This window comes from Bos grunniens, chromosome 15, assembly GCF_055505025.1.
Source record: "Bos grunniens cultivar Pamir isolate PY7600 chromosome 15, Bosgru_T2T1.0, whole genome shotgun sequence".
Taxonomy (NCBI): domain Eukaryota; kingdom Metazoa; phylum Chordata; class Mammalia; order Artiodactyla; family Bovidae; genus Bos; species Bos grunniens.
This window is the reverse complement of record NC_141179.1, coordinates 52,899,727-52,927,213: the sequence shown is the minus strand read 5'-3', so window position 1 is coordinate 52,927,213 and position 27,487 is coordinate 52,899,727. Positions and strand designations below refer to the sequence as shown.

Genomic DNA, 27,487 nt, shown 5'->3' with positions numbered 1-27,487 from the left:
AGCATAGAAGGAAGTATACAGTTTGATGGATGAGTTCCGCTTTAAATATATAGGTTCTGAAAAACCTGTGGGACCGTGGAGTTAATGTATTTGGTAGAAGGTTATATATCTGACTCTCACAGGAGAATTTGGGCCTGAAGATCTTGCTTTGGGGGTTAGTTGCATATCAGATGATAGTTAAAATGATGGCATCATATATAAAATGAGATGAGAAGTTGAGTTTGGAAACCTAAGGAACATTAACATTTGGAAAGTGGGTGAGGAAGGGGGAGTATGCAGTATAGTTCATTGTTTGTATCAATATATATTTTATTTGTTCTAGATGATAATCTTTGAAGTTAGAAACTTTATTATTTTACTTGTTACTAGTATTTTCTTTATTGCCACCCAAGGATTGTATGAGGATTGGCAAATGAAGCAGAAACCATAAACTTAAATCCTTATATTAGAAAATCCAGATGCAACTCAGACTATTTAGATAATGGCTACAAAAAAAGTAGAAATAAGTATACCCCAAACACAGTCTTTCTTAACCCTGAACAGGCACTCCAATTTTAAAGTCTGTAGCCTTTGCTTTTCTAGATCAAAATGAATAGGAATCTGACTAATAAAACCCCCATCAAGTATGAATATAATAACAAAGTAGAAAAATAACAGGAGTATTTTAGATCCAACTATTTTTTTTAAACAGTGGAGCAGTTGGGAGGCATATTTGTGCATCTAACAAGAGAGTGTTTTTCTCTTTTTAGAAAGTTGAGAGACAGCTTTTGCTATCCTCTTCACATTGGCTCATCAGAGACTGTCTTGCTCTGTCTTCCAGTACCAAATAGCCTGCAACTTTACTTCATATTATGGCATAGTGTCCAGCACATGCATTGACTTTTCCCATGGCAATCACCATGACACTGTAGTCAAGACAAACATTGCAGCTTCAAAAATCACTGGTCGTGGGAATGTTGGTTGTTCTTTAGCATTTGTCTGTTGACTTTCTCCTTACTTTTACCTCTAGTTGTTTGGGTAAAGCGAAATGGCAACCTACTCCAGTATTCTTGCCTGGAGAATCCCATGGATGGATGAGCCTGGTGGTCGCAAAGAGTCGGACACAACTGAGCGACTTCACTTCACTTCACCATATTTTTATTACTGATTTTAATTGTGGTTCCCCTCACAAGCTGAGAGGGATTGAGAGAAATAAGTACCCCAGAAAAGAGAAGGTTAAACAGAGTAAAATCATACAGGGTAGAAAGTTGCAGGGCTTTATCACTATGTTCTGAGTACTATGTTAAGAGTGGAGGGAGCACTCCAACAAGAACTGTTAGTGGGAGACATGATGGAATTAAGGCCTTTGTAGAGCCTGTCAATATCATTCCGTAGGTTGCCTTCCTGGCATTGTTACAGCCTGTTGCAGCCTATTGTTACAGGCCGGGGAAGCCTGCTAATCTTTGCCTCCATAGGTTGGTTGTCCATGGGCTTCTTTAAGCTTCCTTGCAGGTACTAAAGTATGTGCAACTATATGGTACTGGGAATAACCTATAGTTTGATGGCTTCTGTTTATTAGGCAATACCAACATACTAAATTTGTCAAATTGTATTTTCTCATTCAGGATATTTTTATTTTATTAATCCCACTATTTTCTTTTTCACCATAATATTAAATTCTTCCTGTAGTAAAATAAAGGAAAATAATAATTGCGTTTGGTTTTCTATTTATCTAGTTCTCTTTTAGAATGGTGTTATGGGAAAATGTCACTTTTTAAAAAAATTATTAATTATAATCATTATGTAATTTGATAGTTATTAAATATACTTTTCTATTTTCATTATAGATCTAAACTTAGTCTTTTTCAATCAAGAATCAGTTTACAGAAGGCAAGCGTAAAGGTGAGTTTTTGAAAACTTTATTTCACAAGAAACCTTAGCTTAAAAAAAAAAGAACTGGGCCTTTTGAAGGTGCAGTTAAATTATTTCCATCTAGTTTCCGTATAGAGAAGCATTTTAAAGTCATTAGGGAAGAACTTTTTTCCCAGTTCATGGAGTTTTTCAACGAGGTGTCAGCCCTTTGGATACTCCCTGCTTCTCAAGATTGCTTTAGAGGTAAATTTCTGTGCCTAACCTGCTTAGGACTGTTGCCTTTAGCACTTAGTCCAAGAGACTTTAACTGATCTTTGGGCTTTAGAAAGCTTTACAAAATCCATTTCACTTAGGTTTATACCTCTAAGCACAATATTCTAGGCCAGATGCAGGTGAATTTTTCCTGTGGTATCCTCAAGCTGTAGAATACCTGATAAATAAACTTAGTGACCTGCCTTTGTCTGCTAAGCTCCCCTCTAGCATGCATTTCTTTTGCCACATTAGAGTGTGTTGATTTTTTTAAAATGATTTTCTAACTCTAGCAGATTTACTGATGTCTTTGAAGATAAGAGACTTACTTAATTTGAGAATCATTATTGTCCCATCAGAATAAAATGAGCATACAATTTTGAAGTTCTCTCAAAAGCTTTGAAAATACATAAAGTATAAATAATAAATATTTGAAAACCCTCTTATTATGTGAGGCCTGGCGTGCTGCAGCTCATGGGGCCGCAAAGAGTCGGACACAACTGAGTGACTGAACTGAACTGAACTTACTATGTGGCAAAGTTCTGGTCACTGTTTATTGAGTTCTTCAATAGTGTTGAAGAATTCTTACATGCATATAAATGTTTCTTCACCTGGTCATCTTTACTTTTATTGGGGAACTGATTAAGAGTGGTAGTGCCCTTGTATGTTTTTCAGTGCTGTGTCGGTTTGCACTAACTATTTTTTCCTCTTACTATGTTTTAGTTAAAAGCCCGGCGATCTGAGTGTAATTCCAAAGCTACCCACGCAAGGAATGATTATCTTCTTACATTAGCGGCAGCAAATGCACACCAGGATCGCTACTATCAAACAGATTTAGTTAATATCATGAAGGTAATACAGCCTTAATATCTGCAGTAATTTTGTTTGAGTTGACTGTTGGGTGTATGGGATTGAGTCTATAGAATAGCAGGCAATACCTTGCTTTTTGCTGGAATATGGAATATACTTTGTATTGTCTATGTAACCTCTGTTTCATATAATTCTGAATTAATTTTAGTATAAGAAAATGTTTAAGAAAAATCATAGTAAAAGGTTGTATTATTCCCTAGCAGCAGCATTTATTTACTGTATAGTGTTTATTAATATATGATTATTTTTTAAAAGCTTCATTTCAGTTCAGTTCAGTCACTCAGTCACGTCTGACTCTTTGCGACCCCGTGAACTGTGGCACGCCAGGCCTCCCTGTCCATTACCAACTCCCGGAGTCCACCCAAACCCATGTCCATCAAGTCGGTGATGCCATCCAACCATCTCATCCTCTGTTGTCCCCTTCTCCTCCTGCCCTCAATCTTTCCCAGCATCAGGGTATTTTCCAATGAGTCAGCTCTTTGCATCAGGTGGCCAAAGTATTGGAGTTTCAGCTTCAATATCAGTCCTTCCAGTGAACACCCAGGACTGATTTCCTATAGGATGGACTGGTTGGATCTCCTTGCAGTCCAAGGGACTCTCAAGAGTCTTCTCCAACACCACAGTTCAAAAGCATCAATTCTTCGGCACTCAGCCTTCTTTATAGTCCAACTCTCCCATCCATACATGACCACAGGAAAAACCATAGCCTTGACTAGTTGGACCTTTGTTGGCAAAGTAATGTCTCTGCTTTTTAATATGCTGTCTAGATTGGTCATAACTTTCCTTCCAAGGAGTAAACGTCTTTTAATTTCATTGCTGCAGTCACCATCTGCAGTGATTTTGGAGCCCAGAAAAATAAAGTCAGCCACTGTTCCCACTGTTTCCCCATCTATCTGCCATGAAGTGATGGGACTGGGTGCCATGATCTTCGTTTTCTGAATGTTGAGCTTTAAGCCAACTTTTTCACTCTCCTCTTTCACTTTCATCAGGAGGCTTTTTAGTTCCTCTTCACTTTCTGCCATAAGGGTGGTGTCATCTGCATTTCTGAGGTTATTGATATTTCTCCCGGCAATCTTGATTCCAGCTTGTGCTTCATCCAGCCCAACGTTTCTCATGATGTACTCTGCATATAAGTTAAATAAGCAGGGTGACAATATACAGCCTTGACATACTCCTTTTCCTATTTGGAACCAGTCTGTTGTTCCATGTCCAGTTCTAACTGTTGCTTCCTGACCTGCATACAGGTTTCTCAAGAGGCAGATCAGGTGGTCTGGTATGCCCATCTCTTTCAGAATTTTCCACAGTTTATTGTGATACACACAGTCAGAGGCTTAGATTTTTAAAATTTAATCATTTTATACTTAATTGATAGATAAGCTTGTGCATTAATGTTTTATGATTTTGAGGTGCCTAGGGGTAAAACAAGAGAAAATATAACTAGTAGTTATATGAGGATGTTAGAATGGGTTACAGTTACTTATATACCAAAATTCGATCTTGGTTTTCCTCTATTTATACATCTATATGTATCTTTAACTTTAACTCAAGGAAAAGACAAAGGGTGGAGAAGAAACTTTTTTTAACCTGCTGCCAGTTTTGCCCTCATGGCTGGTAGACAAGTTCTGCTTTGAAATTGTATCTCTTTTTCTTCTGTCTTCTCAAGGGCCCAAACTTGATTATTCTGTTTTTATTTTCAACCCATCCCTCTCAAATACATTATTCTTAATGACTGTCCAAACACATTGCTTTGATTGAATTGCTTGCTCTACAAATCAGAGATGTTGAGAAGGGAGTGCAGCAAGTTATTGTTTTTTCCTTTTTTTTTTTTTTTTGATATGATGGCTCTGAGAAAGAGATAAACTGTCCAAAAACTACAAGTTCTTTCCTTGAAAATAGAGACAGGTCATATACTGGAACCTTTAAGGAAAAATGAAGGGATGGAGAGAGTACTGCTGAACTAAGAAGTATCCTATTGCAGTTTTTTTATTTCCTTTTGATTTATTGTGTGAAACCCCTTTTCCTGATTTCTGTGCTATTCTGACTTCTGCTGGTTAGAATATAAGAGATGAGAGAGATCTGAATTATTTTGACATCTCAGACGAGAACTCTTCAGACATTTTCCCATAAAATAGTTGACCTAGAGGTTTAGACATGTTATTAGGGGTTGCATGTGCTTCAGACTTACAAGGACCAACTGGAGACTTGGCAAATATATACTTTCCCCTTTGAATATTTTTAAATGAACATTGTATTAATTTAAACAGTAGCAAAAATAAAATATATATTTTTTTAATTGAATCCACAGTCAAAAAAGATTTCTTACCTAAAATCCTATGACCTTTTATATACCAGCAAAGGTACAGTATTATTTGGGGATCTGCTTCCTGCCAGAAAAAAAGAGGAGATTAATGGGCCTAGCTGGACCTCAGATTATGTATCTTTGAATACACTTTGAAGTCCTTTTACACCTAGGTATTTGATCATCATTGGGTAGATGTGCTTCAGATTACTCATTTCATGAAACATTATAGGGTATTGAATGATAAAAAATCAAGGCAGGAATCCCTCCTGTCCTTTAGAAACAGGAAATTGTATTCTCAAATTTCACATTGTGTGTGCTAATTCATTTCCTTCGTTATGCAAATTCTGTAGTCTGCAATATTGAATAATATCTATTAATTATACTGTTAGCTACTTAGTAAGTTTCTATCATTGAATTGATAGTGGCCCTTTAGTGGCTGTCTATTTTCTGGATTTTTGTTAATGTTTCTGGACTTTTGTTAATAGCTTAACTGGAATCTTTTAAACAAAATTTTTATGATGGTATAGATGATCTTATGTGCAAAGCAGAAGTAGAGACTCAGATGTAGAGAACAAATGTATGAATATCAAGGGGATAGTGGGTACGTGGGAGGAATTGAGCGATTGGGATTGACATATATACACTATTGATAATATGTACAAAATAGATAACCAGTGAGAACCTGCTGTACAGCCCAGGGAATTCTATTATATGCTCTGTGGTGACCTAAATGGGAAGGAAATCCAAAAAAGAGGGGATATATGTATACGTATAACTGATTCACTTTCTTCTACAGTAGAAACTAACACAACATTGTAAAGTAACTATACTCCAAAAAAAAATTAATTAAAAAGGTTTTATATGAATAGCTTGAAAGCAGGAAATTTAAGTCATTGATTTTATCATACAGTGATACACATTTAATAGTTACTTATAGTATGGTTGGAGAAGGAAATGGCAACCCACTCCAGTATTGCCTGGAGAATCCCATGGACCCAGGAGCCTGGTGGGCTACAGTCCACGGGATCGCGAAGAGTCCGACACTACTGAGTGACTTCACTTTCACTATAGTATGGTAGCTACTGTGCTAGGCTTTGGAAGAAGCAAAAATAAACAAGACACTCTTCTTATTCTTAAAGGGCTCAGACTAGTTAAAGAGAGATAATTTAGAAATGATAAATCAGAATAATGAATTCACATAAAAGGACCATGGATAGTAGTAATCATAACTGTCTTTTTTTTTTTTTTTTTTGATTACTTGATATTACCCTGCTGTTGCTGCTGCTGCTGCTGCTGCTGCTAAGTCGCTTCAGTCATGTCTGACTCTGTGCAACCCCATAGATGGCAGCCCACCAGGCTCCCCTGTCCCTGGGATTCTCCAGGCAATTCTAATCATTTTATGCATATTATCCTTTCTCATTTTCTTCTTTGACCTGGTTAGTGTGTATAGTTCATTATTTAAATAACACACTAGCCTATAAATGAATGAAATCCCAACTTTGGATGAACCACTCTTTACCAGCATCTAAATAATCAAGTCCTATTGAAGAAAATCTTTCAATAAAGCAGATTCATGATCATAAATTAATGTGGCTGTGCTGGGCTTAGTTGCTAAGTCATGTCTGACTCTTTGTGACCCCATGGACTGTATCCCACCAGGCTCCTCTGTCCATGGGGATTCTCCAGGCAAGAATACTGGGGTGGGTTGCCAGGTCCTCCTCCAGGGGATCTTGGAGGGGATGGAACCGAGGTCCTGTGCATTGCAGGTGGATTCTTTACCATCTGAGCTACCAGGGAAGCCCAAATTAATGTGGATCCAGTTTCAAATGGATCCTCAAAACTGTTCAGATATCCTCCTGTATTTCCCTGATTGACTTTCTCTACTATTTTCAACAATTTTGTCAACTTTTTCCCTTCTCTTAAAATCTCAGACTTATCCCAGCTCTTTCACACTTGGCAGGTGGTCTTTCTTGCTAATTTTTAGAGAAAAGAGAAACCATTAAAAGGGAATTCCATTACTGTCCTATTACAGGCTTCATCTGTATTGAAGACTCTTCCAAGAAGTCTAATATCAAGAGTTGTTTCTCCTTTCTAAAGATGATCGTTTCACTTCAGCTTTGGATGGTATCTCATTCCCTCGCACCTTCTCAGGGATTTAAAACAATTGACTATTCCTGTTTTTTTCCCTTATATTTCTGGGATGTTCTATTCTTAGATTAACAGTTGATAGCATCTTAGACGACAGCCCTCCTTATGTTTATCTTTTGTGTTACACTGCTCTGGTCTGGTTTAATTGCCCTCTGTGTGCCCTGTAATGGGGTTATTCTGGGACCTCTCTTCGCCTGTCTCCTGTGTAGTGTCCTCAACTGCCTGTATCGCATCTTCTTTGTTCTTAGTATACTTTGCTCCTTGGTGGAATACATCCTCTAGTACTTTCTTGAGAGAGTGGGCATGAGAGGTAAGTTTTTTAACATACTATGTTATGAAGGTGTTATTTTTCTGTGCTCATACTTAGGTGTAGAATTAAAGGTTAAAAACCTTTTTTATTCAAATATTGAAGACGATTGTTATCTTGTTTCCTGTTGTCTTGTATAGTCCATGGGGTCACAAAGATATTGAGAACTCTGAACCATCTGATTCTTCATCCTTCATATCTGCTCTAGTGTTTTTTCTTTTCAGCTTATGAAATATTTCTAGAATGTCCTTTGATTCTTAAATTAGTTTTTCCCTTTTTTTTTTTTTCTCTTTCTGGAACTCCTGTTATTAAGATGTTAGATCTCCAGGTCTAGTCCTGCAAATTTCTTTTTTCTTCTTTTATTGTCCTTTTTCATTATGCTCTACTGTCTGAGATACCTCTTCAGCTTTATAGTTTTTTGTTAAGTTTTTAATTATTTTCAGCATGGTTTTAATATCCTTTTGTTCTTTCGTTCATTTATTATCCTAAATTTTGATCCTTTAATATCCTGAATATCCCTTTTTTTATATATAACAGGTTTCTGTGCTTTATCTTCTCTTTTTAATTCTGATGGTCTCAATGATAGAGTTTATTTTGAAGTTTTCTTTTCCGTACGTGGTCTCCCTTTTAGTCTGTGGGTAGGACTTATGAACTTTGAGCTTCCCTAAATGGTGTTCTGGTGGGCCGTTTGTAGGGGAAGCTGAATATCAGTATCTTTATATCTCTCCTCTTGAGCTGATCAGAACTACTACTTTGCTCTTTTCATCATTTCTTCAGATCTCTTTTCTTGTGTTCTCCTTAACCCAGTTACACTCCCACCCAATCTGATGGTCTCATAAAATGATTTATCACATCTTTGAAGCACTTTGAAACATGGTTGTAGTTTTACCTGTATTTATGTGATTTATATGATAACTGCCTTATCTTCCACTTAATTATACATTCCATGAGGACAGTAATTATTGTCTGTATCACTTGAGGCTCCATCCTTGCTATCTAGTACAGTGTTTGATTCCTAATACATGTGAATGTTTATAAATTAATACTTATTGAAGAGTGAATGAACGATTACTCTCATTTTTATCCTTGCAGAATGAATCATTCTCATTTTACAAATGAGGAAACTATGACAAAGCCTAGATTCAACTCTGGCAGGTTTCTCTGCCTTCAGAGCTGGTGCCATTAGCTCTTTAAATTATACCCATTCATTAGACTTATTTCCTCTTTCCTTGTTAAATGTGGAATAATCCTGCCCTATCGTATCTCTTTTGATTTCTGTCAGGAGTGAATAAGACAATGAAGAGTGTTTTGTTAATTTTGAAAATTGGCATACATGTCATTATCATCCTATTAAATAACATAAATTCTGTTATTCTGTTTTAAATAAATCTTACTTTTTTAGGATAAGGACGGGGAGAGCGTAGAAGAGACCTTGAATGCTTGGGAGTGAGAATAGAGCAACTGTTTGGATGTCTAACATTGCTAGGTTCTTCTCTAGGTAGCTTAAAATACATTATTTCATTTAGCTTTTCATAATTTCATTATTTCATAATATCTTTCGAAGTAAATATTATGTTTTTCCCTGTTTTACAAATCAGATGGTGGAGGCACAGTGAGATTCAGCTGATCTATATAATAGTTAGGACTTAAATCAAGATTTCTGTAACTTCATACCCATATCTTTCCTAGATTTCATGCTGTGTTCTTTTCTACATACCATTCCAATATTATTGATAGTAAAATTTAGTATAATAAGCAGTAACATACCATGAATGTCATAAATTCTGAGAGAACTATAGAATAAAATTAACAATTGAAAATTGCAAATTCTGCCCCGTCATGATTATTCTAAAGAGTAAGATCATGTCAGTTTCTAAATAAAAGTATTTAGACAGGTTTCCCAAGGAATACTTTGTATACTTTATGATTAGAGTGGACATTAAATATATTGCTAGTGTCTGAGTATTGTCAGGCAGGTTTTTTTGAACACCAAAATAAAACAACAATAGCAACAACAAAAAAAGCTGTTGCTTGGCCATGCAAACTGGATAACTGATTTCATCAAATCTATGGGAAAGCAGTTCAGCTGACTGCTAGGACGTCTTGTAATTTGTTCCTCAAATGCTCCTTTTTTGTAGTGTTCTTGTGCAATATATAAGCTGATATTTTTACTTTTAGAAGCTTGCGAAATATTTTCTTAGTGGTTTGGATGAGGAACAATGAAGTATAATGCATCCTAGTAGAAAAGAGAACAAAATGTCAATCTAATGAAAGACTTTTTGAGAGCTTAATCAGATCGGATCAGTCGCTGAGTCGTGTCCGACTCTTTGCGACCTCATGAATCGCAGCACGCCAGGCCTCCCTGTCCATCACCAACTCCCGGAGTTCACCCAGACTCACGTCCATCAAGTCAGTGATGCCATCCAGCCATCTCATCCTCTGTCGTCCCCTTCTCCTCTTGCCCCCAGTCCCTTCCAGCATCAGAGTCTTTTCCAATGAGTCAACTCTTCGCATGAGGTGGCCAAAGTACTGGAGTTTCAGCTTTAGCATCATTCCCTCCAAAGAAATCCCAGGGCTGATCTCCTTCAGAATGAACTGGTTGATCTCCTTGCAGTCCAAGGGACTCTCAAGAGTCTTCTCCAACACCACAGTTCAAAAGCATCAATTCTTTGGCGCTCAGCCTTCTTCACAGTCCAACTCTCACATCCATACATGACCACAGGAAAAACCATAGCCTTGACTAGATGAACTTAATACCAGGACCCTATTTCTAGACAGATATTAAGTGGATGCCAAACATATCTGACTAGTTGATAATTAGGCAAAGTAACAAAAGGTGAACATCTTTATATGTGACCAAAATATAGAAAATACAATAATATGGTGTATCTTTTACAGACATTTGTCTTGGTTAAATGAAGAGAAAGTCATTATTGGTATCCAGGCCTCTTATTTTTAAGGCTTTTCTGACTAAAATACTAATTATTCCAAAAGTCTTCTTCATTCTCATGTAGAATTTGTAACTCTCATCTTCTTGATTTTAAATCATAACTCTTTTGGTTTCCCTGCCATCGCTCTAGATGTTATACCTCTGATTCACCTAGTAATGTTTATTCACTTAATAAATTAACATGGAAGACCTCAAAGAGGTTGACTTCAACAGAAGAGTCAAGACTGGCTCTCTGCTTCTCTTTACATACTTTTTCTTGGAGGGAGTAATTATTTGGCCTGTTTTTTTTTTTTAGTATTGTATGATTCTCAAATGTATTTGTAACTTTGCCCTTAAAAATTATCCATACTTTTGCCTTTCCATCAGTGGCTGAAACTTTCTAAACTAGAGGCAACTCTTCTTGAAGAACCCCCTCCTAGATTTCAGGTGACAACTGAAGCAGCAGCTGTACTATCAAATATGGTAGTCCTTAGGTTCATGTGACTATTTAAAGTAATTAAACATAAGTAAAATTTTTAATTCTGTTCTTTAGTAACAAGAGTCACATTTTAGGTACTCAAAAGTGACTTGGGTAGTGGCTGTCATATTGAACAGTACAGATATAGAATATTACCATCATCACAGAAAGTTCTATTGGACAGCAGAGATCTAAAGCTTATTTAGTTTTTGTTTTGCTCCCATCCTCCTTAATCTGACTATCAATAACCCTGGTCATCATTGTCCCCAGTAACCATAGCCATAATTGTATTCATATATTTTGGATTAATTGCTTCTTCATTTGCATTCTATATCTTGAAATCGAACAGAAAGAGGTGAGCAGCATTTTCTGTAAAGGGCCTAATAGTAAATATTTTAGATTGCTCTGTTACAGGCACTCAACTCTGATGCTGTAGGATAGTCATTGGTAATATGTAAGCAAATGAATGGCTGTGTTCCAGTAAAACTTTATTATAAAACTAAACATCAGGCTGGATTTGACCCACAGGCCATAGTTTCTGACCCTTGGTATAGGACTTTAAAACCTATGTATCAAATTTTCTAAATGTACAAATACATTCAGAGAAAAATTAAATGACTACCCATTAGCTTACCACTCAGCTTCAGAAATGAAATAGTACTAGCAAAATGGAAGCTCCCCGTGTGACTGCATCTCATTTTCTTAACTGAAATTTTAGTTGTTTTTGTTTTACTTTTATAAACAGTACTGCTATCAACATTGTTGTATGTGTCTCTTGGTGTATTTATGCAAGAATTTCTTAAGGAAATATACATAGAGTGGTATGTATTAGCAGCTTTACCAAAGAGACGATATTGTATTACAGCACTTTTTCTTATATCTTTTAACATTGTTTGTGTGTCATCTTAAACTCAACAAGTATCTAAGTGTATATTTGGTGATAGGCATGGTGATACGGAGATAAATTGGACATGATCCATATAAGTAGTGAGACAGAAACAAGAAGGTTATAATTCTCTAGAACAGCCCCTAAAGAGTACATGGAATATGAGATTATAGATCCTTTCTGCTGTTTTATTGTTTATATTATGACTGGCTCCCTGTGACACAAAAAGAGAAAATTAGGAGGCTTCTTGCCAATTTTTACCAAACTTCTAAAGCAGTGATTTTAAAATATTTTTAACAGTTGAATAATTGTTACAAGCTCCTACATAACAGTTGAATAACTGCTACAAACTCCTACGTGGAATCCTTATATAGAAAGCAGATAAAAGGGAAGTTGTTTGGTTAAAGCTGTGAGCTTTTTTCCCTTTTGGTTGGGCCCCATTACCCATACATGCATATGTCATCTTCTGCTTCTTTCCGTTAGTTCCTGAGACATTATGCTGAATACTAGAGTTCCTTGAAATATGATTTGAAAACAACTGTTCCAAGACAGGGTTTTGTTTTGTTTTGTTTTAAATAGAATTCTAAGCTTTAGCTGGCTAATCCTCATGCTACTTTTTTTTTTTTCAAAGTAATCTCTTAAAAATGTAAATCAGATCATGATAATGTACTGTTCATATTCTCCACTGGACAGGGCCAACAGGAAATTGAGTATTCTTACTTGAGAGCTTAATTGGGTGTCTTGGGCTGGAGAGTCAACAATAATTGATGGACAAAGGCAATCTTGAGAAAAAAGAACAAAGCTGGAGTATCATGCCCCCTCACTTTGTAAATCTTTGTTTTACAAAGCTACAGTAATTAATAAAAAGCATGATCCTGGTACAAAAACAGATGCATAGATCAGTGGAGTAGAACAGAGAGTCCAGAAATAAACTGACACACGTAGAGTCATTTAATCTACAGCAATAAAGGTAAAAATGTACAATGGAGAAAAGATAATTCCTTCTATAAGTGGTGTTGGGAAAACTAGGCAGCTACATTAAAAGGATGAAATTAGAACATTTTCTCACACTATTAAGAAAAAACTCAAATGGATTAAAAACCTAAATATAAGACCTGAAACCATAAAATTCCTAGAAGAGAACATAGGCAGAATACTCTTTCACATAAATCCTAGTGATTATTTTTTTTAGATCTGTTTATACTAAGGCAAAAGAAACAAAAGCAAAAATAAACAACTATGATCTAATTAAACATAACAGCTTTGCATAGCAAAGGAAATTGTGGACAAAACAGAAAGCCTACTAAATGGGAGAAAATATTTGCAAATGGAATGACCAATAGAGGATAAATATCCAAAATGTGTACACAGCTCATATAACTTAATGTTAAAAAAAAAAAAAGAAAAACAATCCGATTTAAAGATGGATAGAAAATCTGAATAGACATTTTTCCAAGGAAGATATACAGATGGTCAACAGACATATGAAGAAATGCCCAACATAGCTGATCATCAGAGAAATGCAGATCAAATCCACAATGAGATATCACCTCACACCTGTCAAAATGGCTGTCATCAAAAAGTCTACAAGTAAGCAGAGCTCCCTTGCCTACCCACTTGCATCTCTTACAAGCATCCTATATTAATAATTCTATGTCCTGCCTATCACTTTGCCTCTCCCTGAATTCCTTCTGTGCTGAGACACAAAGAACCTGAGCCTCAGTAAGTCCAGATACCAGATGCTAAAACCACCACCAAATGGAAGAAATTAACTATGTGATGATCATGAGCATGTAGCCTCAAGACCTATGGGTATTGAGGAGTGTAATGTTAACCCCTGTGATACTTCCCTGTTACCTCACCGTCAGCCAATCAAAAAGAATTGTGCATTAGCTGATCACATACTCTGGTGTGCCTCTTTCACCTTGCCTTTGAAAATGCTTTGCTGAAACTCTTCAGTAGTTCAGGGGTTTTGGAGCATGAACCACCCTTTCTCCTTGTATTGGTGCCTTGTGATAAGCACTGCACTTTCTTTCACCACTATCAGATGTCACTAGATTGGCTTTCTGGGCACAGGTAGACATGTTATCAAATCTAGGCTTGTTCTGCTCCCTGCACAGCAGGCCAGTAAATGTAAGAGACAGGGTCTTGAGGCAAGGAGTAAAACTTTATTTGGAAAGCCAGCTGACCAAGAAGATGGCAGACTAATGTCTCAAAATAACCATCTTCTGTGGGTCTGAATGCCAGGTTGTTTTATAAAACAGAGATGGGGGAAGGTGAGGAAATATTAATAAAATTAAAAAGGCAGAATGGAGAGGGAGAGGTGGTGAGGAAATAAAGTAAAAGGGGGCCATCCGTCCTGCAAACGTCTCTGGTAATGGCCAGCCTTCTAAAAGGAAGCCTTCTATGAGGGAGGGAGACTAATCTGGCACAGGCAGTATTGCCTTTTATGAAATAGTCTCAGAGGTCATAGAGTGTTCTGCATTGCATTCACTGAAAAAGTTACAAAGTTGTACCCATCATCAAAAGGGATTGATAGCATAGATTCTACCTCTCAATGGGGTGAGAGTACAGGGGATGCAGAGTTTATGGAAGAACATGTGCACCAGAAATATTGCTGTGGCTTTTTTTTTCTTTTTGCAAATGCACTTTTGCCACATGACCTTGTGTCCTACAGTCTTCCTAAATTCAGTTATTCTGCTGTCTTTTTTGTGGATTCTTTACAATTTTCAGTGATCATGATCATGGCAAATTGAATAAAGATAGTCTTTCTAGTCTATAAGTCTTTTTATTTCTTGCCATATATCACTGGCTAAGATCCTTAGTACAGTTGAATAGAAGTGGTGAAAGTGGTCATGCTTGCCTTGTTCTGAGATCTTTTGGGGAAAGGAAAGTGAGAAAACTAACTTTTTAATTATTCTGGTAAGATATAAATAACATAAAATTTACCATTTTAATCATTTTTATATGTGTAGTTTGGTGATGTTAGGTACATGCACCATGTTGTACAGCCATCACCACTATCCACCTCCACTGTCCCTCCTTTTTCATCTTCTCAAACTGAAACTCTGTACCCATTAAATAATAGCTCCCCATTCCCTTCTCTAGCCCCCTGGAAACTACTTTTCAACTCTCTATCTCTATTAATATGACTACTGTAGGTATCTCATGTAAGTGAAATCATACAATATTTGTTCCTCTGTGTTTGCTTTATTTCACTTAGCATAATGTCTTTAAGGTTCACTCATGTTATAAGTGGGCTTCCCAGGTGGCTCAGTGGGTAAAGAATCCACCAGCAATGTAGGGGACACAGGAGACTCGGGTTCCATTCCTGGGTTGGGAAGATGCCCTGGAGCAGAGCATGGCAACCCACTCCAATAATCTTGCCTAGAGAATCTCATGAACAGAGGAACCTAGTGGGCTCTAGTCCATAGGGTTGCAGACAGTCAGACACCCTGAAGCAACTGAGCACTCGTGCATAGATGTTATTAGTGTGTCAGAATTTCATTCATTTTTAAGACTGCACTTTTATTTTCTTCATTCTGTATAGCATGTAATTCTTCTTTACTGAAGAAGTGAGATGTTTGCAGTGTGAATCCTTGCTACTGGGGCCTTTAAAATTAGAAGTGGAATGAAGACCTTCATAAAAATAACTACATTCTAAGAACATGTAATAGTAATAGCTGTTATTTATTGGGGTTTTATTCTGTACAGGATTTACATTCATATGATCTCATGTAATCTTCAAGGCAACTCTATATGTACATGAATACTTCCTTCCAATTATGCATTACTATGAATACAAATGGTACAGATAGCAATCAGATCTCATTGGAATGTAAGATTCCTGAGAGTAGGTTGTCTTGTTTTGTTCCCTGTTTTATACTTGGCACCTAAAATTGACATTGAATGAATGAGGAGGGAGTGGTTCCAGTCGGTCTTTCTTTGTGGAGGGCCTTTCTTCATAGTTAGCATCTTAGCCAGGCCTTATATGGGATGTAGGATGTATGGTGGCAGAGTACATGATTTCACAGGAATGCACTCTATGAGCAGGGGGCCGAAAGTGATATATTGCAGAAATCACTGCTTCCATCTATCTTGGGGAGAGGTATGAGTGAGGAGAGAGCTTTGGCAGAGCTGAGAGTTCTTGCAATAGGGATTTTTAATGAAAGTGAAAAAATTTTGACCTTGAGGAAAAAATTCTAAAATGCCTTTAAAGTAGCTTTAAAAAAAAAAAAATAATGTGAGCAAATTAGGATGTGAATATTAGACTATTTATTATCCTAGCTTTTTATGCAGTTTTCAATGAAGTTTAATCTTTTTCCATTAAATTTGATTATTTTTTGTGTTAGGCCACTTTTATATATTAGAAATATTAGATTATTTTTTCTCACTGGAAATATAGATTTAGGTTTTCATTGGTCTTCCTAGATTCTGTAATGTATTTACTGTTGGTTAAAAAACTTGAAGTAGTGGAGATTGATGGTGTTAGCTTTGGGGCTAAGAAACGAAGTGACATGTGAACAAAGTCTTCAGCATTCTTAGCCATTTCTGGCTTTAGAAAGTTTTCTTTGTTTGTCAGTCATTTATCAAAACCTTTCCCTTTTGTTTTTCCTTTTCAAGCTATTTTGAAAAGGCACATAGTATTCATTTTTCTGATATTCTGGTAGCTTTTGCTTCTGAGTCTCAGGCTGATGTAATGATGTCACAGAATATAACACAGATTATATTCTGTCACTGAGGTAGTTAGTCACAGTTAAAAATAGTCTTTGCCTTCAGACAGGTGTTTTTCTGAGCAGAGTGTCTTATTCCTATGATTGAGGATCAGGCCTCACTTGGTGCGTTTGGTGATGTTTTACCTAGTGTGGACAATGTGTAGGTTTGAAGTTTCATTGAGGAAAGCATTTACACTTAAATTTTGTATTTCTTTATCACAAATAACAAGCATAAACTTTGCTCTGTGCTCAAACTCATAGAGTTTGCTGAATTCCAGTTTCAGACATGATTTTATAATATCTAACTTAAACACATGTCAGGTCATTTTGTTTTCTTATTAAATCAGTTAGTTGACACATACCATATTTCCTTGATTCTAAGATTCAGGGTTTTTAAAAATCTTTTAATGTTTTTAAATCAGCGGTGCATCTTATATTTAGTGATTTCTTAAAGAAAAAGGAAGATAATTTTTCCTAAATTTCTACTTTGTACAAAGCACAGACGAAGAAGTAAAAAAAAAAAGGTGATTAAACACTCTACTCTCAAAAAAATAAAGGCAAAGACTGGTCTTTGTCTCTTTCTTTTTGTCTCTCTTTTTGTTTCTGTCTCTCAGATGTACTTTTAAAAGTTAACTGACCAAAAAAAAAAAAGTTAACTGACTATGCAAGGTGGTACAGCCTAAATTCTTAGTAACCTTTTCTGCATAATTCATTAATCTGATTTTTATTCTTGAGAAAAATAGCTCAAAGCTAAATGAAATGAAATGATTTTAATACGATCCAAGAAGGAGTAAGTCTGTAGACGAAGAAGCACTGGGATGGAGTTTATTCTCTCATAAGATTTTGAAGGGAATAAGTAGACAATTAGCATTGAATCTAACATTCTGCAGCAGAGTTTATGTATTTACTTTAACAAGTGAGACTGAGGCTAAGTGATGTTCCAGGTGTACTATTGAAATTGATCTTAAAGAAAAGCTGATAAAAGGTAATGTATATACACACACAAATACATACATGCACACGCACGTGTGTGTGTAAGAAAAATCGTTTTTCATGTGATATGAATCCTTGGATGAGGCCTTAAAGTCATTACCCATAAATTTTTGAAGGGAACTAGCTGGTCTTGGTTTTTGTTTTGTTTTGCCAGTTTGTAGCAACATCTTTTAACATTACTATTATAAAACCATCAAAGCACCAAGGAGAAGTGTTGGTCAGAAAATGAATCTCAGATACATAGACGCACCGCTGGATCCCTGGAGTGAAGGTGACTGATCAGAAGCATTGACTTCTCTGAGCAGGCCTTATGTTTATCAAGTAGTTCATGGCCCTTAATGCCATCAAGAACAGTAGTGAGTTTTAAGACTTTCTGGAATTCCATCTCAGCACTATCATTTTGGAAATCAGAATAAAGGCTCATTTAGGAAATGAAAATTTATCCTCCATCAATATAGTTGGAAATAAAGATTATTTGACAAGAAGTGTTATAAAAGTTTTAATCAGAAGACAGAGAGATTTCTGCATGTTATAAAGAGCATTGAGTTGTATATCAAGAAGTCTATTTATTTGTTCAGAAAGTAATTTTGGAAGTGCTACTCCATACCCTACATAGAAACCTCATGGCTTCTTATTCCTCCAAAGGAAACCAAAAGGAAGTCAAGATAATTTAAAAGACACTGCTTGCTCTGTTCTTTTGCCAACTTTATTTCTTGATATTTAGATGTAATTTGCTTACCATAAAATTCACCATTTTAGGGTGTCGTGGGTTTTACTATATTCACAAGGTTTTACAACTCACACCCTACTATCTGTCTTAGTCTAGAGTATGTTCATCTTCCCAAGAAGAAACATTAGACCTCATTAACATCACTCTCTGTTTTCCCTCTCCACTAGCTCCTGCCAGACTAAACTGCTTTCTATCTCCATGGATTTGCTTTGTTCTTAATATTTCATAGAAATGGAATCATGCAATACGTGGCCATTTGTGTCTGGCTTCTTTCACTTCGTATAATGTTTTCAAAATTCCTGCATATTATAGCATGAATCAACATTTTATTCTTTCTATGATGAAACTCTACTCCATTGCATGGCTATACCATATCTTGTTTATCCATTCATCAGTTGATGGACATTTGGGTTATTTCACTTTTTTACCCTTTGTCTCTTTATTCTCATTTCATGAATCTCCCTACTTCACTCTGCACTTCAGTAAATGATTCTCTTGCTTTCCTGCCTGTCCCCCAGTATACTTTCTACCTCGTGAAGGCAAAGTTGTGTCTGTTTTATACTCAAAATTGTATCCCTGGAGCTTGACACAGTACCTAGCATATAATTATTTGCTTTCCTTGCCCTCTTGCTTTCCTGCCTGTCCCCCAGTATACTTTCTACCTCGTGAAGGCAAAGTTGTGTCTGTTTTATACTCAAAATTGCATCCCTGGAGCTTGACACAGTACCTAGCATATAATTATTTGTTGAATATATTAATGTATGGATCTGTTTACAAGTATTAAGAGCATAAAAATGAGAAACACTCTGCCCACATGAAGTGTACAGTGCAGAGCCAAGCAGGCAAGTAAGCAGTTATTTTGCAATAAATAATGCTATAATGGCACTATGTACAAATATAATGAGACCAGAGGAAGGAGGAAGAAAGTCAGGAAAGGCTTCACAGAGGTGTTTTTTAATGCAAGTTATTCTGTCTCACTTGATAGAATGTAAGGCCTTGAAAGGAGGAACTGTGTATTATTTACTGTTGTGTTTTATTCCATAGAATAGTGCTCAGTAAATATTTATAGAATTGAATCAAATCCAGTTTTCCTAGAAAACAGGCAAATTGAGAACATTCTAAATATAGAGACAACTATGATGCCGGACTACAGAGGTACGGTATCTGTACAGTAGAATGTGCAGTAGGAGCACATAGCAAGAGATAGGACCGGGCTGGAGGAAGAGCATATTACTGGACTTATATGCCCTACTGAGAAGATTCTGTGGACAGTGGGCTCTGAATCAAGAAGTGAAATGATCAGATTTTCACATTAGGAAGATGACTATGGCAGCAGTGTGAAAGATGGATACTACAAGCAAGAATAAAAATAAGGCCATTACCACCTGACCTGGGGGGCTTTAGTTTAAAAGGATGAGAGCATTGATTCAGAAGTTACTAGGAGGATTCTGCTGATCATGATGATAAAAGTTAACATAGAGTGCCTACTATATGTCAGGAACTGTGCTGGCCTCCAGATGAAAAGATAATGAATGACACAGCACTTGTCCTTGAGGGATGAGAAGGACAAATGTGTACCTTTAGAACATGGACACAGTGTGATAGAGCACAGAGTAGAAAGAATGACCAACCTGGTCTCAGGGAGTAAGGAAGACTTCTCAGAGATAGTGACATTTGTGTTGGGCCTTGAAGGATAGACGGTGGGATTTTCCTGTTCAAAGAAGAGCTGTAAGAGGCATCTTAAGCAGAGAGAAGAACCAGTGCAAAGGCCAGTAGAGTGTTTTTTCTCATCAGTGTGGTTGGAACATCAGTGTGGTTAGAGCCTTCAACCAGTCATCCTTTATCCTGTACATATTCCACTGATTTTTTTGCATTTGTTCCTTTAAAATTAATCCTCTTGATTTCTGTTCCATTATTCCAGTCTTTGGAGATTCATTTGAATCTTGATTCTTTCATTCTTGATATTTCATCTTTGTACATTTGATAAGCTTTCCTTCTATTTATTCCCCCAGGATTAGATAAAATCATTGAAATGGATAGAACTCTGTGGTTACTAGGTTAGTAAAGATCTACTTCCAAGTTTACCTGCCTCTTAATTAGCCACTGTTAATTCAACAGCTGTGAAACCTGTTAGCTATTAACACTCAATTTTTTCATCCAAGTTTTTTTCAGTTTTATTCATAATTAAGTATAATGTAATGGTTAAAGGAGAGAAGTTTTGGAGCAAAATCTGATTTGATTCTTGGCTCCATCACTTGATAGTTTTGTGACCTTGAGCAAATTATTTCCGTTTTGTCAGTTAACTCATCTGTAAAATGAGGCTGCTAAGTGTCCATATTGATTTGAGGAATATTTTGTGAGGTAAATGTTTATTAAGTACTGTCTCCTTTTGCCCAGAATATAGCAGGCACACAACTTGGTGGAAAAGTGCATGCTTGAATGCTCAGTAGCTTCAGTCATGTTCGATTCTTGGCAACCCCATGGACTTAACCCGCCAGGCTCGTCTGTCCATGGGATTTTCCAGACAAGAATACTAGAGTGGGTTGCCATGCCCTCCTTGGGGGATCTTCCCAAGTCAGGGATCAAACCCACATTTCTAAACTACACATATTTAAAGCAGCACTAAATACAGAGGAACACAATTCAAAATGGCCTGGAAGCACCACGATTTGATATACTTGTAGTTCAGTTCAGTTCAGTTGCTCAGTCGTGTCCCACTCTTTGCAACCCCATGAACTGCAGCATCACCAACTGTCCATCACCAACTCCCAGAGTCCACCCAAACCCATGTCCATTGAGTCGGTGATGCCATCCAACCATCTCATCCTCTGTCTTCCCCTTCTCCTCCTGCCCTCGATCTTTCCAGCATCAGGGTCTTTTCAAACAAGTCAGCTCTTCTCATCGGGTGGCCAAAGTATTGGAGTTGCAGCTTCAACATCAGTCCTACCAATGAACACCCAGGACTGATCTCCTTTAGGATAGACTGGTTGGATCTGCTCACAGTCCAAGGGACTCTAAAGAGTCTTCTCCAACACCACAGTTCAAAAGCATCAATTCTTTGGCACTCAGCTTTCTTTATAGTCCAATTCTCACATCCATACATGACCTCTGGAAAAACCATAGCCTTGACTAGACAGACCTTTGTGGACAAAGTAATGTCTCTGCTTTTTAATATGCTGTCTGCTGCTGCTAAGTCGCTTCAGTCGTGTCTGACTCTGTGCAACCCCAGAGATGGCAGCCCACCAGGCTCCTCCGTCCATGGGATTTGCCAGGCAAGAACACTGGAGTGGGTTGCCATTTCCTTCTCCAATGCATGAAAGTGAAAAGTGAAAGTGAAGTCGCCCAGTCGTGTCCGACTCCTAGTGACCCCATGGACTGCAGCCCACCGGGCTTCTCCGTCCATGGGATTTGCCAGGCAAGAGTACTGGAGTGGGGTGCCACTGCCTTCTCCAATATGCTGTCTAGGTTGGTCATAACTTTCCTTCCAAGCAGTAAGCGTACTTGTAGAGCAGCTAACAATTAGGGCAGGCAGAGAACATACTTTTTTTTTTAACTGAGCATTAAAAAAGAAAAGCAAGGCTAAAAGTTGCAATATTAAAATTGGAAGGCGTTTGATGTAAGCATTGCTAAGGAGCCTCACATGTAGCCTCACATGTACAATACCTTCCCATCCCTACGTCATCATAGATAACCCCACTTTGCAACCAACCAGTAGTATCTCAGATTGAAAGTAGGAAAGCATGGTGAATAAGTGTGCTTGTCTCCCCAAGAATAATTTACTCTCTGTAGCCTCATCCCTAAATTTCTGGCTCAGCTTTCTTAACATCTGGGAATTCTTTTAGTCACAGCCTTTCTTTACTTGGCATCCTTTAAGCCGTAAGATTATTACTCTCTCCCTATCCTATACCTTCCCTCCACCCCCAACATTATCCAAGCAGAGACAACTTTTTGGTGGCTTACAGAAGAGATACTATTTGCTAAAAATCTTGGCAAATCTAAAAGAAATGGGAAAGGCAAGTGAGTTTTGGTGTATGTCCCAATTGTAATAAATTAGTGGCTGTTTGGAATGCTGGGCCAAGAAGTATTCTGAGACTGCTAGGCTCAAAGGCCATGATCCATTAGCAGTTTCTGTTGTGAGTGTGAGAGGAGCAAATGCTAGCACATGGGCCCCATATTCGATGTCCCCAACCTAGTAAATCTCTGCTTTGGATTCATTTAGATCTATAGGAACAGCAGATTAAAACATACATATGCCAAATTAATATGTATTTGAAGTATGTAGATTTTTTCTATATATCTGTCCTTTTTAAAATATCTTCCTCAAACTCAGACTTAGGTCAGTGCATTAAATATCTGAGGTATCTTAATGACAGCAAAAACAAAACAAAACAAAAAACACCCCCAGAAACTTAGAGGAACTTGAATTGTAGTTCTACCTCTACCATTCAGTATGTGACTTACTTATAATTGACCCAGTGTCTGACATGCAATATTAAATACTTTTATTGCTCCTTTCAAAAAACACAGAAAGCTATTGGGAGCAGAGCTGAGAAATGGCTATCTTTGCGATTTATTGAAATCAGGCCCACCCTTTGTGGGGACTTGTCATTTAGTGTGACACTTGACCAACTATAGGAGCAGATCTTAAATTGACAGTCCAGATTGTTAATCTCAAAACAGACCAAGCCTTTCTGTTGAACAAAGACTGTAGACTATATGAAGTAGAAGAGAAAGATGACCATTAATCCAGGATTAAAGTTTCTGAAATTGGTGGAGTACTGACAGAAACTTAGAAACATCCAGGCTTGCAAATCATTTTAACCCACCAGCTCACCCTCCAGATAGAGGATGGCATATGCACACCCTAAGTATTTCTGGTGAACATGTATCATATTCTTTAGGTGTGTCAGGGGAAGAAAAGCAATTGAGAGACTGATCTAGTCCAGTGCTAGTTCCAAAGATGGAAACAGGTTAGGCATTTTGGTAGACTAGAAAGTTCTATTCTGAAACAAGATTCTGGAGTTTTGTTTTCAGCTTTAAAAAATTACTTCTTAGGAGTATTTGGTTAAGGTAGACTCTTTTTCCTAAATCTGATACGTTTTAAGTGATTACCGATAAGAATTAAGGAGATGAGACCTTTCTCTGAATGTGGTTTTTAATAAAAGGAGAATATAGAATTGGTGAACTTGGGTAGAAACTGATTGATCAATGTGGGAAAGTACTTTTCTATAAAAAAAATCCAGTTAGTAGATTTTGTCCCACAGTGTTTATTTACTTGAAATCCAATGACTGTTTTAGACCATTTCATTCTGTTTTTGTATTCTGCTCCTTAGTTCCAAAGGTTCACCTGCGATTTGACTTAAAGCAAGGCATTTTTCGCTTTGTAAAATACTGCTTAAGTTTGCAGGTGAAATAAAGTCAAAATCTTAAAGATTAAAGCAGAGTGAAGTAGTTAAGTGGTAAAAACATGATCGTGTGTACGTGTGTGTGTGTTTTCACATATGTATGTATGTATACAGTTATTGGACTTCCCATGTGGCCATAGGGGTAAAGAACTCACCTGCCAATGTGGGAGACATAAGAGACATGCATTCAGTCCGTGGGTTGGGAAGATTACCTGGAGGAGAGCATGGCAACCCACTCCAGCATTCTTTTTCTTTTTAAATAATATTATTTATTTATTTATTTTGGCTTTGCTGGGTCTTCATTGGAGAAGGCAATGGCACCCCACTCCAGTACTCTTGCCTGGAAAATCCCGTGGGTGGAGGAGCCTGGTGGGCTGCAGTCCATGGGGTCTCGAAGAGTCGGACACGACTGAGCGACTTCACTTTCACTTTTCACTTTCATGCATTGGAGAAGGAAATGGCAACCCACTCCAGTGTTCTTGCCTGGAGAATACGCGGGCTTTTCTCAAGTTGTGGTGAGTGGGGACTACTCTCCAGTTACGGTGTCCAGGCTTCTCATTGCAATGGGTTCTCTTGTTGCGGAGCACAGGCTCTAGGACGCACTGGTTTCAGTAGTTGTGACACGTGGGCTCAGTAATTGTGCTTCTCAAACTCTAGAGCACAGGCTTAATAGTTGTAGCACATGGACTTAGCTGCTCCACCACCTGTGCAGTCGTCCCAGATGAGGGATCGAACTCTGGTCTCTTGCATTGGCAGGCGGGTCTTTTACCATTAGCACCCCCTGGGAAGCCCACTACTCCAGTATTCTTGCCCGGAGTATCCCCATGGAGGAAGAGCCTAGTGGGCTGCAGTCCATAGGATCGCAAAGAGTTGAACACTACTGAAGCGACTTAGCATTCATGTACGGGTGCATATAGTTATCACTCAATTTTTAAAAGGTTAATTTTTATGTTAATTGTTATTTTAAATAATTTATGTTTGTATCATTCCCACCCTATAGAAAAATTGCAAGAACAGTAAAAAATGAGAAATCCCATTTAGCTGCATTCCTCCATTGATGTTTTATTCATTTTCTTCTTCTCCATTTAACATGTAATATATATGTATGTATGTGTTTGTAAGTGTATCCATTGTCATTATTCTTTTTCCAATCCATTTGAGAGCAAATTGCAGACATAATGCCCTGCCACTTCTAAATGCTCTAGAATGTTTTTTACCCCAAATAAAGCTACTCTTCTACCTAACTATCCAAACCTTAAACCATCCATATCAGGAAATTAGTATTAATACAGCACTACCATCCAGTCCATAGACACAATACAAATTTTACCAGTGTTCCAACAATAGCTTTTTTTTTTTTTTATTTCTAATGTGAAATTCAATCCAATACCATTGTACTGGTTCCATTTAGCTCTCATGTCTCTTTAGTCTTCTTCATTCTGGAAGAGTTCCTCTGTTTTTTCCTGCATTTCATGATCTTCGCAGTTTAAAGAGTATAGGCCTTTGATTCTGTAGGTTGTCCCTCATCAGGCTGGGTTTGTCCAGCATTGCTACATGTCCAATGTCAGGCCGTACATTCTTGACAAAAAGACCTCAGAAATGATCCTGTGCTCTTCTTATCATATCAAGAGACACATGATGTCAACCTCTCCTACCACTGGTGATGTTAATCAGTTGGTTTGTTATCTGATTGGTTGTTTTGCACTATAAAGTCACTATTCTTTCCTATACAGTGTTAAGTATTTTAGGGGAAAAGTGTGCCAACATCCTGTTGTTCATCAAACCACTACCCACAGTCTTAGCATACTTTGATGAAACCTTCCTGAGTCAGCCACTTCTCTGATGGTTGCCGAATGATGAAATATTTTCATCATTTCTTCTACATTTGTTAGTTGTCACTCTACCATAAGGAAGAAGTTTCTGTTCTTATCTGTCTACCTATGTATTCATATCATAGTCATGGATTTCTATTTTATTCAGTGGATTGCAGTTTGTTGCTTTTTTTATTTATTGTTGTGCTTAAATTGCTCCATGCTTGATCAATAGGAATCTCGTCAAGTTGGCTCCTGTCCTTCACACATGTGCCTATTATTCTCTTAGTGTTTCCTTTCTGGTGAAAGATACTCCAGTCTTATCATTTACTATCTTTGTCCTGATTCTGGAGTAAACTGTTTCCTAGTAGAAGATAATATTTAGAAGCTAAATTCTTGGTAATCAGTATGCTCATTGCTTCTGGGAATTATTGCTTCTAGTCCCTTTCAGTGACCAGGGCTAGGATGTGTAGACATATGCACAGCTATACCTGTTTCTGTATCTGTCCATGAGTGTGTAAACATAAATTCACCTTGAGATGTCCAGTTCCAATCTTACTACCTCAGAATTCCATCTAAGTTTCCCCTTATCTGTATTTGTATGCAAATGCTTTCTTTGACAGAAGTTAGGCTCCTGTTATCCTCAATATATTTACTGAAGCTCGGTCTCTTTGTATATTACTCATCTCATGACCACTCTGGTCACCTGCTAAACTTGGATTTTCCCCTCCCAAACTTGCCACTCTTGAATTTTCCTAATCTCAGTAATTGCAGCTATGTCCTTGCAATTGCTCGGGCCAGTGTCACACTTGTTGCCCCTCTCCAAATCCTGTATCTGTCCCACCAGTAGGTGCCTTCAGCTGTACCTATAAATAGGACCATTTTTTCCCCATCCCCACTGCTATTATTATTCTAAACTGAGCCACTGTTATTATCTCTTGCATGTACCTTAGCAAATCTATTTGACTCTCTGCTTCTACCCCTCCCTTCAGTGACTGTTCTTCATGCAACAGCCAAAGCAGTCCTTTTAAAACCCAAGTCAAGACTTCGCTGGCAGTTCAGTGGTTAAGACTCTGTGCTTCCAGTGCCGGCAGCACAGTTTCAATTCCTGGCTGGGGAACCCGCATGCCTCACAGTGCCCTACCCCAGAAAATAAAAAAACCTAAGTCAGAAGTCATTCCTTTGCTCAAAACCTTCTGGTAGCTTCTCTTCTCACTCATTTTAAAAGTCAAAACTATTAAGTCCTATGTCATCTACCACTTTTCCATCACTGTAATTCAACCATATTGGCCTTCTCACTATCAACAATCATTCTCTCACCTCAGGACCTTTGCCCTTGCGATTTCCTTAGCAAGTATCCCCCAGATATCCATATAACTTACTGTTTCTTCACTTTAGGTCTTGGTTTGAATGTGACTTTACTAGTGAGGCTTTTCTGATTACTCAATGTAAGATAGCATCCTTTTCTTCACTGTCTAATCCTTTACTTTGTTCTTCTTTATTGTACTTGTTATAACCAGTCATAATAATTAAGAACAGGGATTTGGTCTGGTTTTTCTTTCCACACAATATCCCCACCACCTTAGAGTAATGTATGACAAGTAGTAGACTCTCAATAAATATTTGTTGAATGACTTTTTGCGTATTCACATTTAATAAATTTGGGGAGATAAAAATGGTTTGGGTGACACATTAGTGATGTCTGTTTATATAGCTGTAAATTATGTATTTTACATTTTTTATGAGGAGAATTAGTGTCAATAAGCTAATAAGTATCAAGTAACCTGGCTTTTAGTGTCAGTTAACTTTCAAA

General features: G+C 37.4%; 1 protein-coding gene across 5 annotated transcripts in view; it reads left to right on the top strand.

Annotated features, from left to right (window-relative positions):
• Positions 1-27,487, top strand: part of FCHSD2 (FCH and double SH3 domains 2) — a 244,156-nt gene that overhangs the window by 115,897 nt on the left and 100,772 nt on the right. For all 5 annotated transcript variants that reach the window (XR_015142154.1, XM_086340652.1, XM_086340649.1 and 2 more), the window contains exons 7-8: positions 1,827-1,881; positions 2,824-2,952. Coding sequence is in view for 4 of the 5 variants with exons in the window: in XM_086340652.1 (XP_086196778.1) it covers positions 1,827-1,881; positions 2,824-2,952 (184 nt within the window). In the remaining variant the exon portion in view is untranslated. The remainder of the gene's footprint in view (positions 1-1,826; positions 1,882-2,823; positions 2,953-27,487) is intronic.